The sequence below is a fragment of the Poecilia formosa genome, unplaced genomic scaffold (assembly GCF_000485575.1).
Source record: "Poecilia formosa unplaced genomic scaffold, Poecilia_formosa-5.1.2 Scaffold625, whole genome shotgun sequence".
Taxonomy (NCBI): domain Eukaryota; kingdom Metazoa; phylum Chordata; class Actinopteri; order Cyprinodontiformes; family Poeciliidae; genus Poecilia; species Poecilia formosa.
In genome coordinates, this window is record NW_006800564.1 from 109,088 (window position 1) to 122,281 (window position 13,194).

Sequence of the window (13,194 nt, forward strand, 5' to 3'; positions counted from 1 at the left end):
GTTATAGGGGATGTGGGTTTATTTGGAGTCATTTTTTAACACCAAAGCTTGATTTGTGTCTTGGTTTAGGTGGCCACCAATGGCATCGTCTCGGCTCAGGATCTGCCAATGGAAAAGCAGTATGTTGATGATGGTCTGCCTACAGACTTCCCTGTTGTGGCTCCATTCCTAGCCGACATCGACACAAGTGGAGGACGAGGAAACATTTACTACCGCGTTACTGAAACACCCAGCATACTTAACAGATTCGCTCAGGTATGTTGGTTTTAAAGATGTCTGGTTTTCAAACTTCAAAAATGTAAAAACCGTGCTTCAGATTTGACTTCTTCCCTTTTTGGTTCATCCTCCATTAGTGCATCTCATTGTCCTTCCCTTGTTCATTTGACATTCTCTCCCTTCTTCATCCGTTGGTTCATTCATCTTACACCTCCAGGAGGTTCACCGGGGCTTCCCAGATGCAAAATTCACTCCCACGCATGCCGTGGTGGCAACGTGGGAAAACGTCGCTGCGTACGAAGAACAAGCTCGAGCCAATGGCGCCACCAACAAGGTACAACACTCGTAACCTTTGTCCAAATTCAACCCCCTACTAATGGGCTGGTGTTCTGGAGACACACAGTCCCAAATTCCAGTAAATCGTGTTTCGTTCAAACTAATCCTGAGGTGGGAGGTACATAACCCCCACCTTTCCCCTCCTAATCTGCCTCTTAACCTTTTTAAAGGGTCAGAGGCCATCTTTAAGTGTCATCAAAGAGTCCCCCGCCCTACCAACCCATTACTCCTTCCTCCAGTTCCCACACTAACCTTACCCACTCAAGCATAGACCAAGTCTCCCCTCTCAGTATGTTACCTAGTCTTCATAAAGTTTCTAGAAATATTGTTTCATATAGTTTGGGGGTTTGAGAGGAATGTAGAGAGGAAATAAGTTGCTGAAACTGGGTCAAGAGTTTAGCTGTAGGCTACAACTTGAGTCATGTTTGTTTACCTTGCAAGTTCCAATAAATGCATCAACAGTCATCACTAAAGTCTTTCAATACTTCAACAAATGCTAAAACCAACGAATAGTAAGTGCACAAAGTATGTGTCTTATGTCCATACGGTTAGAACGGTCAACAAATAAAACAACCAAGTTTTCCCTGCAGGAGCTGTTTGACAGATGTGCCCAGCTCCAGCTGTTGCTCCCATGATGAATGGTGCAGTACGTGGGCTAAACTAGCTGCATGTTGTGCACCTGTTTCATTCCTTTCCACAAGATATAAGCTTAAGCTAGTTGACCGGATTTACAGTATTTCACAACTCATGCCTTGAAAATCCACGTTGTCACGTTAAAACAGCAACTTGCAATGTATTTTGTTGGGGTTATGTAAATCAAGAAAGGAGTACAGCACAACTGCCAATGGAGGGCAAAAACCTATTCACCGAAGATGAATACCATTGATTTTAGCTGTTAGCCTACCTAACCTACCAGCATAACGCACTAAATCTTAAATATACAGCATGATATATGAAAGAAATGGGACACAGTGCTTTGCTACTAATTGTCAACAATAAAGTCCAAGTGTATCACATTACACAGGTCAGGTTAATAGCTAGGGAGACGGAAGTAGTTATGCTAGCTTGACTTTGAAAACCTTAACATGTAGATGTGGTGTGGATTTATTTTACTGGGTTCAGTAAAACAAATACTTAATATGACCCACTCACCATCTCTGACAGATCATCTGCATAGCAGGTATTTAAATTATCTGCGTTCAGACGATCACTTATCAGTAACATTCAATATGTCTATAGTAACTCTGGAGGAGTTACACAGATCCACAGCTGGGAATCTTTCATCCTTCCTTTCCATCACAAAAAACTCTAATTCAATGAAAAGCATAAAGTTTCAATACTTTCTGAGTCACTACATGTTTGTGAAAAATATAGGCCCTTCATTTTAAGCAAGTCACAGTTACAGGCCTGTTAGAAAAGGTTTTCTTGAACTGCATCAGAAACTTTGCTTCGGTTAAACCCTGGGAAAGTCTCCAAGTAAAGCCAGGCAGACTGAGGTGATCGATTGAACAAACATTGCTTTGTAGTTCCTGTTGTGCAGCTTGTGGGATGGTGGGATGAAGGGAGTGGCAGATTCAAGGAAAACCCCCAAGGAATCTTTCTGTGACTGTCCAACCCTCTCAGCAGTGGTTGCTCTTTGTCTTCGCTTTCCTTGTATATTTTCTTTTAGATTTATTTCTATCTTGCTGCATGATCAAAAGCCAAATATTGAAACAATTATGAAGCACTTTAGGACTTTGCTCAGTACCTTGAGCTTGGTTTGACTGCAGTGATGCCAATGTTTTAAATCAGGATCAGTCTCCTGATCTACTGGAGTTTGTAGTTTAAAGGGTCCATCCTTTTGGAACGGATTGGTGTCTCTGCTTCACTGTGTCTCCTTTGGACTGATAGCCTCTTCCTTTGAAGACATTAGCCAGAGGTGCAGGGTGGAGTGGAAGGGGGCTGGGATGGTATGTGTGTGTGTGAACTGATTAACCTGAAGTGTGTGTTTTTTAGGTTGTGTATAAGAAGTCATGGGATGGCGTTTTGGGGGAGGGGCCAGACTGTGGAGTGTTCTGGAGTTGGACGGGAAACAAGAAGTGCTTAAGGAAACAAATAACAGACATGAAGACCAATAAAGCAAGAGAGTCACCATTCACATCATTCTTTCTTAAAAAGATAGATTGACTTACATGCAGAAAAATGCTACTAGCATAACATTTATCAATTTGAACACAAAGACGTTGGTATATTAAGTTTGCTTACTTTGGTAATGATTTATGCAGGAAAGCTTTCAATTTTTGTTTTTATCAATATTTACAGAATTCTACCTTCAGTTTTAATCTTTGTAATTCTGCTTCGAATAATATTGACCAGAAAATAATGATCAGAAGTGTAGTTTAAAAGGTAAAAGTTTGATCAAAACATGGATTTTAAGCTAGCAGATGCTGTTTAACTTATCTTAATTTAGCTTAATTTAGGTTAGCTTAACTTAGCTTAAAAACCAGGAAGTGGGAAATAGATCGGCTAATGCCTACTTTATTTTAACGAATGTGTTAATGGAGCAGTGTTAGCGATTTCTTTCACCACTTTAACCATCATAGCTGCAGTGTATCTGTAAGTACTTCCAGTCTTTATGCAATAAACGTAGCTTCACCTTTATGTATTATTAAATCATATTGATATTCATCACTCCAAAAGTTTCATAAAAACCAACTAATCTACCCCAAAATAATCTAACAGATGCATTACTTACCTTTCCAGGGAATGTCCTCTATCACTTGAGCTTAGTCAGGAGATTTCTGTTTATTAAAAAATGAAAAAGAGGTGATTTTCATCACACCTGTGGTAATATTGAAGAGAACTGGAGAAATGCAGCTAAAACTACTAAATAATATGTAAATAATATATTTAAAGTCTGTATTCACTTTTGTCTCATTGCATCTAGAATAAAACAAACACAGCATTTCATAAAACAAACAATGTACCAACAGGGACTATTATGTTTTCTGTTATTGGTGAAAATCCTGAAGGAGACTGTCCCGCCATCCCCAATAAATTATGGTTTTGGAGTGACCTAGTTAAAGTACAGACTTAAATCTGACTGAGATGGTGAGAAAAACCCTTAAATTTAGTGGCCGACTTGAAGGAAAGGAATTCAGCAAAGAATGGGTGAAAATTCTTCCATATGAATAGAAACTTAGGATTTCTACTTAAGAGGGTTTTAAGCCGATCATTTCATACAGAATGTCCCTTTAGTTTTCCTGTCTTCCTCACATGAGAGCTACAAGTGGAAAATTCAACTTGGTTTTCGCTTTAGCACCATAGGAAGCGTTTCAGGAATATGATTTGTTGTTTCTGAGGCCCTCCAGCTGTGACGACTGGGGGTTCTTCTTGGATTATGTTCATTCAGCCTCAAAGCGTGTTCTGACCACTCTTCAACTTTAACACCATGTTATTCTGACCACATGCAGTGGGACCCTTTGAGATTTTCAGTTTTTTAAGAGGTGAGGATGACAAAAACGACATTAAATCTGGAAACCAGTCTGAAAAAATATGTTTTTTTCTCTCAACAAACCAGAATATAATCTGGAAATGTTCTTCAGTCAATTCAAACGTTTATAAACTCAGACACAAAAGTTTATAAGACATGAGTGGAGCATTGAGTGGACAGTTCCTGACCAGAAATCAGTGCGGCGGTGTGTGTTAATGTGTGTGCCTGTGTTGCCAGTTCCCACGCTGCAGCCACGCTGCAGCCACGCTGGTGATACTGGCAACCGGACCACAGCTGCTGTCTGTGTCTCTGCCTGTTTGCAGCTGCTCTGTGGTTAACGGGCTGAAACACCAGTAACCAAAAACACACATGTAGAACATGGATCCTGACCTCTTTTCCACATTATGCTCCAGGCTAACCACACTACACATACCTCTGACTTCAATTTGTGCAAGACTACAGCGCCGAAATGCAGCGCTTCTATGTAATTACGCAAATGGGTTTCTTTGGAGGTATTTTCAGCAGTTAGCATGTTACCTTTACTAAATGACACATGGTTTTTAAAAGAGTTAATGCTGCTGCGGTTATAGATGCAAGTAATTTGGGATGCTTCTCTGCCAGTTTTGCATTTAGAGACTCCAGTTTTTTCCCATTTTTCTTTGGCACGTGGTCCAAACTCAGGCAGATTTTAAAGTCTTGCCTTTGACTTTGACTGGACCATTCTAACACATAATCTATCATTCCAGTCTTCTGTTTGTGCCTAACAGGTTTTGTTCATTGTTTAAGTCCATCAATCTGGATTCTGTTTACTAATATGGTGCCTTCTTAAGGACTGGATTTTGTTTAGAAGTATTGGAATAAATTGGGTTGTATACATCTGTGCTGCACTTTTTATGTTTTTAGCTATTCAGTCGAATGTGTCGGCCGAAGAGACACAAAAAAAGACACAAAAATAGAGATTATATAACATTTACAGCGATACCAGAAGCATCTTAAGTAATTTGTAGACACGTTTTCAGAGTTGTCAGCAGTTTTTACAAGCCAGATTTGCAGGACCGTAACTCCGCGATACTTTGCGCTATCTGAAAAATACCAACGGTTTCTGAAAGGGGAGACGTTGCGCTTTCCAGCCATTATCAGGTTATTATTATTTTAATGTGGTGAAACACTCTTTTAATAGACTTTAAATAACTGCTAAATGTAGAATGTTCTGGATAAACGGGCAAATATATTTACTAACAGGACATTTACAGAACTCCATACAAATAAAATAAGAGAAAATATCCAGACGGAGATTTGAGACTTAGGCCTTAAGGTGTTAATGTAAAGCATGTTAAAATCAATGTATCAATCTTTTTTCTTAACGTGACAAACATTTAAAAGCTCTAGATGTGTGAATATTATCGTGAGGTATTCATAAAGTTAGTTAGTGAGCCAAATAAAGTTTTAAATAAAGCCCTGTATATCAACTCTGATTAACACAGAGGTCTTGGGTTGTTTAAATTAAAGACTGTGACGCTCTGCGGTTTGTTACGTGTAATGTGAAACATGTGAAACACATGTTGCAGAACAGAACACACTACATGAAGCTGTGTGATTCAAATTTAATGCAGACATTGTAATTATTTACCGGGACGTCCAGACAGCAATCAGGCAGACAACGCAACCCACATAACATAAATCATCTATAATCTCCCCGAAAAAAAAAGCAGCAGCAGAAGGTTTGCAGTAATTTATGTCTGTGTTTGTCTTTGGTCAGCACCACCAGTGTCAGCACCCTGTTTTAAAAAAGAAAAAGGTGTGCGGGAATGTCTGCAGGAAGGTTGAGTGTTGAGCTACAATTTCTGAAAGCCTTTCATCTCTGTTGGCTGTAATTTGTTTTCTTCCAGCTGTGAGTCTGTAAAGAACACCGAGAGGTCTTTGCCAAGGCAGTGAAAGAGCACAAGCATTTGGCAAACAACCAAACAGATAGAGGCGGGATTGGGAGGAAGACATAACAAAATGGGCCTTTCCCAATATACTGTAGTAGGTGGAGCGAACTGAAGATTATAGCATTAGTCATTAGTGATTGTAACAACATTAACACAATGTTTAGTCACACAGAGAAGACATTCCAAGTGAATTCAACATTTACTTAGTGCTTTTGTATCCTCCCATTCCCAACGGTAAAGACAAATCAATACCTGCTTAAAGGACAAACGAAACTCATAGGAACATATCTGCTCTAATTTATTGAATGTGACTATGTGTGTGGGGAGAGAAAAGCTCAAACATTTTTTCAAAAGAGGTATTTGGGTTTTCTTCATCATACATAAACTCAAGTAGCTGTTGACTCCCTTGGTGTTCTTGCCAGAAGATGTTCAGTTTGTTGTTCCCTAAACTTAGCAGATCTACACCGTTTCCCTCCAGTTCATCCACCCCCCAAACTCTTTAACCAAACCTTTAGAGAGTCCAGAAAGTGGAACTAGATGTGCCAGATTTCTGCTGTCCTGCTCCACATGAGACAAATGGATGGTGGTGGAAATGTACTTTCGTTCCTTCCCAGTTTGTTGTAGTGATGTGAGAGCTGAGTGGAGGATGAGCTAGTCTTTGTTTGTTTCAACATTCACCAATGGGTTTAAACTTTGTGTAACTATGAAAAAAATTATGTTGGAAATGGGATTGATATCATGTCATAGAGTAAAATTGTTATTTATCTGCCTCTAAAGAGACTGATGTTATCCTTAAGTATGCTTTGCATGCCCTCTGGGCGTCTTCTAGTGGAGTCGTTTTGACCATGCTCCATAAGGAGAAGGTCTTAGGCCAAACACAAGGCAAACAGCAATAAAGCCAACCCAGGAAGAGAATTATCTTTACATTCAAACTGCTTAGTGCTGGAGGTATTTGGCTCTTCATTGTGATCAAGTGTCCAAACTTCAATATCCGTTTCCCCCTTAGCCTTCCCTGCTGACGACTGTCTGCTTGTTGTTCCCCAACTTAAGCAGATCTACACTATGGAAGTATTAGGTCGCAATATGACTTAATGGATTCTTAACCCATAATGTGTTGGACAACCTTTAATAGGCTCTGCTCATCTAAGATGGGGTTTCCGGTGAAGTTCTTCCACACCAGACTCACTCATCCATGATTTTACAAACCTTAGTTTGTGTACTGGTGTTTATCATCATATTATCCAAAATACGTTGGTATTCATTTCAATGGAACCAATGGGAAGAGATGTAGCTCCCGAAAAAACAGACCCTCAATCCCTTTACTAGATGTTACTCTGGACACAGTGCGGTTAGGCAAGTGTCCTTCTGGCCGTTGCCAAAAAAAGACTCATCCTGTGGATTGCCAGACAGAGAAGCAACATTCACCACTCTACAGAACAGCAGAGAACATGTTTCCGATGGCAGCATGGAAACATGTTCCACTAAAACATCACACCACCAGACGCACTGCATTGCACTTGGGGACGTAAGGGTTGAATGGAGATCCTCGATCGCTTTGGCTGCGTTGGTGTCATTCCCAATCATTTCCACTTTGTTATAATACCACTAACATTTGAATATGGGTTATTTAGTAGTGAGAAGAAAAAAATCACAAGGTACAATCCTGGACTTTCTTGACCTCCTGAGAGTAGACCATTCCTTTGGAAAGTAGTCTGCAGTCCTAGTTTCTGGATTTTTTTGTACATCTGTGGCCACAGAGGTGATTGGAATATCTGAATTCAATGCTTTAAAGAGGTGATTGAGCCAATACTTTAGGCTATAGATTATAGTATACTTCCTTTTTCTCTGATTTACTAAACCTTTTCCTCTGGCCTTTGAAAGGTTCTCCCTCCAGAGCCCCTTAATACAAGGGGGAAACACACAAATATGCACCCCAACCACCTTTTTGTACCCATCTCTTAATTGCCTTGATTACTTACATTTAATTGCAGTATTTAAACAAAAACTGTCTAAAAAATTCCTGCTCCTCACTAATTAGAAAGAGTCTGGACAGTACAAAGTCCTCCCCCTCCTACAAACAACAAGACAGGTTTAAGATGTTGATGTAAACAATTAGGAGCAGGCCCACATACATTCACATGAGATGACTATAAGCAAAGGGACATCTGTGTTTGTTTGCGCCCTGTGGCTCTTTGTCTAATGAGATCTGGTTTCCAAGCTGTAACAGCACCCTGAAGGACGGTCAGACTCAGAGGGAGACAGCTGGGGAGCTCAACATCTGGGCCGGGGGTGGTCAGCACCAGCGGTGTTGTATATACATCGGTTTCTGTTTGTCTGTGTCGATGTGCATGCAGGTAACCAGGAACAGCGCCAAAGAAAAACAGCGTAGGGTTGCTCAAAGTGTTTCCCTCATTCATAAAATCTGAGTGTTTGTAGTGTGGTTTGTAGTAGGCAGAGTGGCCCACGTTTCCTCATGCGTCGGTCCGTATAGATTAAATGTTTAGAAAGGCAGATCAACAAATGGTTGTGGTGGGTGTAAGGAGCGGAAAGAGGGGTGAGAAGCCTACAATACACAGCGAAACAGGAGATGAGAGAGGAAGGGGGGAGGAGAAGTGAGAAGATTAAACATTAGAGGTGAGTGTTTGAAGCAGAGGAGGCGGCCTTGTCACTTGGGGTACAGCAGATAGCAGCACGACCTGGTATGGGATTGTTACAATTTCATAAAATACAAGATTTACATTGTAATAATGAATCTCTGTTTAGAGAGATTATTTCCATATTAACTCCAAAACAAATCCCTTTAAACCAGTATAATCACAAAGGGATGATTACGTTGTTTGCAGACGACACTGTGATCTGTAGGGAAAGTAGGGAGCAAATGGAAGATAATGATGGTGAAGCTGCATGAAGTAGAGAGACTGAAGGTGGCTACAGACTTTATCTACGTCTGTTGCTTCCTACTGAGGAATAATATGTGAAGTACGACTTTATAAATAAAGTCACATCTTACACTCACGTCTGTTTGAGTCCTTTTCAGTTTGTGTTTCTTTATTGTGTCTCTGAAGGTCAATACGTTCCAAACTGTGATTGGATACGATGAAACCGACTCGTACGTTCTCTTCCTTTATCCCGAAGATGGACTCAACTTTTATGGGACGCGACCCAAGGTAAACCTCCTGAGTCATCTGCAGTGTTATAGACATGCGGTATGTATGTATTGTTTCAGCTAAAACTGGTTTGAAATCACTTGTTTTCCATTTGTTTTCCCAGGAGTCCTACAATGTGGAGATAGAGTTTCCTGCTAGAGTTGGCTTCAGTAGAGGAGAAGTTTCTTTTTTCATCATCTCCAAAACCGATGGACCTTTTTATAGCGTTGCCCAAGATGAAAACAGTGTTAAAAGGCTTTCTCAGTAAGTAAAATTAGATTACAAGCCCTTAAAACCATCAACCTTTGGCAGCCATGGACCATATGATTTAAAAACAGTTAAGTGATTGCACAGGTAAAGCCTGGTGGCCCGGCAGGCTTATAATACACTGGGGAAACCTGCAAGATTATAAACAATCATGTAAATGACCGGGATCGTTCTGAACATCAGAAAAAAGTTACATTTTAGAAACTTTACACTGTTAGCCTCTTAAATATTTACAACAAACTCATATACAACTGAGATGGAGAGAAAAATGGTGGCTACAAGCTAACAAATAAGTTGGCTAACACTTCTAATCTTGTTCACCTTGTAAATTAAACAGCAAATAAAACAGAAAACCTTTTAAAATATTCGGTGTATTTGCTTAGATAAATAACTCAGTTCACTGATGAGGCTAGCTATCAACCAAGAAACCTAACACTGTTGCTAGGCTAGGCATTTTAAAGTTCGTTCTGCATTGTCTGATGTTTTTACTTTTGAATTTGTACTTTTGCTCCACATGCTGATTTAGTTTCCTCTTTTCAACCCTGGTATCATTGGACTATTGTCATCTATTCTCTTAATGCCAAATTAAAACAAACAATGTGAAAATTAAGTAGATTTATCAGAAAGAAAATATTGTTACTGGTTGGTTGGCTTGATGGGAAAAACTTGACAACTGTACCTGATGAATCCTGATCTGATTCTCCAGGGTTGGGAATACTGGCGTTCCAGGTGTTTGGCTTTTCCACACTGGAAAACGGTTTTCTTTTCAAGAGATCATTCCTGCATCCATTGGTGGTCTCCTTGCTGTCCCCCCTACTGCTGGTTACGGCCTCTACCTGGTAATAATAGTTTGTTGTGCCGTCCAATGTTCAGGTCTCTCATCTCATCGTTCTGAAGTCTTCATTTGCTCTCTTTCCAAGGACTCAACCACTCCTGAATATGAGTTTGATGATTACAACTTTGAGCCAGAGAGCCAAGAGGAAGTGGATGCTGCTGGAAGTCCCGACTCTCCAAATCCTCGATCGGAAGACTCCGATCGCCAGTTATCGTACAGCAGAGAAGACGTGCCATTGACCTTGGACCCGGTAGAAAGGCAGTATGCTCCACCTGGGTTTCCACTGACGGTTCCTGAAGGGGGCACTCAGCGGGTCGAGGAACAGCAACCACAGGTAACAAGTTTATCCTTAAGTCGTTGCTTCAAATAACTCTCCTTCATTCAATCGTCTTCCTCTTACTTTCCTTCTTGTAATCAGTAGAGACGCACCGATCCGATACTTGTATCTGTATCGGTCCAGATTTTGGAACAAATTCTAGATCGGATATCGGTGACAATGTGTCTGATCTTTTGGGTAGATCTATTCAGTCTAATTCTATGCTTCATTCTCTGAGCGACATCATCCTTTATTATTTATTCCTAACTTAATTTTCTGGAAGATTTGTTTAGTTTGACCAAGATAGTCAACGTATTGTTTTTGCCAGCCTTTATTATTGATTTTACATCCTCTGTTATTCTCCTAATTGCACTGACTGAACAAATTAAAGTTGTTTTTATATGTTTGATCAAGCTTGTGACAGTATTAGTGTATTTAAGTGCAGATTTATTAACAATAAGTTTGTTATTCATTACATTTATGTCTGTGTTTAAAAAATTAACATTTTAAGTCAGTTCAGTTGTTTTACTGTATCAGATCGATATCAGACGATGCTAAACTTCAGATATCGGTATTGGAAGGTGAAAAAGTGGATCATTCCTTCATTCCCTTGATTCATGCAAATAGGATGAACAAACTCTTGACATAAATCTTCTAAGGAGCTGAGAAGCCTAATTTCTTTCTAGTCTTTTCCTGTCTCTTCTCTCACTTCAGGGAACTTAGAAACAGAAATCCAAATAGTTTTTAGGGCAGTTTAAAGCTGTAGTGGCTTTCCTCCACATTCTGCGGCTGTGGGGAATGTTGTTGTCAACAAAACTGATTCTGCCTCCTGTACAGTCAATGCAACGTTTTCCCTCCTCATAGATTTCTGGAGATTTTGTGAGTTGATCAACTTTTATTCTCTCGTTCTGCAGCTTCCTTTGAAGGTGTTGGACGTCTACCCCCCTCTGAGAAGCAACCTGCCCCTCTCCCCTGGAGGTCATGTCGTCAGCGTGGATGAAGATGATGTTGACTTTGACACAGGAGGTGAGAGGCAAACCACACCTGGATCTGTTTTTGTTTACTGGCTAACATCATGCTAAGAATAGCATGGGAAAAATAAGTAGGGAGTTATAGGTGTGGGCTTTCTCTTTCTAAAATAAAAATATTTTTAGTTTGGTAAATTAGATCCAAAATCCTCATAGAAATTGAATGACTAGTGATTAGATTATAAAAAGATAATCCACCAAAGATTTGGTCTTATCAAGCATGAAAAGTCGTTCCCTACATTGTTTGCTTAAAACTGCAACTTATAGGATTTTGTAGCTAACTTCTGATTTTCTTTGGGTTGCTAATTTCAAATGTAACTATTTGCTGTTTTTTCTTTATGAATTATAATACAGTAGCAGTAAGAATTGCCCAGTCTTCATGCTGTAAGTTCTCATTAATTATTTATATTAGGAGCAAGATTTTACAGCGATTAAATTAGCTAGAAAATCTAGCTAAAATTATTTTAGCTGAGATGCTGCTATTCTCTTTTTAAAGGTGCAGTATGTCACTTTTGCATAAAAATTTTTTTTTTTTTTTTTTTTTACATATTTGTTAAAACTGTCACCATGTCACAACGGTTTAATATGAGACAAATAGTCTGTGAAAATCTCCTCCATCTCTTCCGTAAGCTACTATTGCCGTCTAAAGAAATGCTGCGCTCCCAACGAAAAACAACCAATCACAGCAATATTTTTACAACAAATATGTAAAAATATTGATTTTTATTTTATGGAAAATAGTTAAATTCATCTATTCTTCCCACAGTAACAACTTCCTCACTGAAGAGTGTTTGTGTTAGCAAGACTTGGTAGCAAAAAATCATATCATTCCAGTTGATTTCTTTGTAGATTTTTAATATTTGTGTAAAAATCATTGGTTTCTAAACAGTTTTGTTATTTTACATTGACAAAAAAATTACATTTCTATAGAAATTGGACACCAATTTATACCTTTATAACTAAAATCTTTTTTTTTTCTTTTTGTAAGCTAGAAACTAGAAAAATATAATCTTCATTTTCAGCTTCTTTTGGGAAAGAAAAGAAACTAAATTTGGATTCAATAAGCCATCAGTTAGCCGAATTCCTTATATATCTCATAAAATTTATCTCTGTAGCGCCATGTGTTGCAGATTCCTGGTATTTCAACAGAACAAACCCAGAGCAGCTTTCAACAATGAGGCTCCATGAGGAGTGTGTGTTGCCTGGGAAGCAATCCCACAGTGAACCAGTTGACTTTTGTTGTGAAATGATGCTAAACAAATAGCTGAATTAACCGAGTTTCAGATCTTTCCCCCATTGAAAATGGGAGTCGCATTACTGCAGTAATAGACTGCAGCCCTGCAGTAGCTCTGATCCTGTTGCTGCTCAATAAGTGCAGCTAAGAGGGAAAGTGATTTAACACAACCAGAAACACATGTCTCTTAAAAATGTTTTCTTTATATATCCTTTTTTGTTGTTACTGTTTGTTAGATTCGTCTATGTTTATTTATTTACACTTACTCTACTTATACCTTAAATATATATTCAAATCAAATTTAAAAATAAGAGATGTATGTTTTCTTGTGTTTTAAAAAACTTTTTTGAATTTGGTTTTGTAGATTTACAGTGTTCACATCTGGTGAATTTCTTCCCTAGTTTGTCATTTTA

The 13,194-nt window shown here is 39.0% G+C and overlaps 1 protein-coding gene across 10 annotated transcripts in view; it reads left to right on the forward strand.

The window, feature by feature from the left end:
• Nucleotides 1-13,194, forward strand: part of nid2a (nidogen 2a (osteonidogen)) — a 48,950-nt gene that overhangs the window by 1,372 nt on the left and 34,384 nt on the right. For all 10 annotated transcript variants that reach the window (XM_007541700.2, XM_016665826.1, XM_016665827.1 and 7 more), the window contains exons 2-8: nt 70-255; nt 434-550; nt 9,021-9,122; nt 9,226-9,365; nt 10,075-10,207; nt 10,289-10,537; nt 11,434-11,545. In XM_007541700.2, the coding sequence (XP_007541762.1) occupies nt 70-255; nt 434-550; nt 9,021-9,122; nt 9,226-9,365; nt 10,075-10,207; nt 10,289-10,537; nt 11,434-11,545 (1,039 nt within the window). The remainder of the gene's footprint in view (nt 1-69; nt 256-433; nt 551-9,020; nt 9,123-9,225; nt 9,366-10,074; nt 10,208-10,288; nt 10,538-11,433; nt 11,546-13,194) is intronic.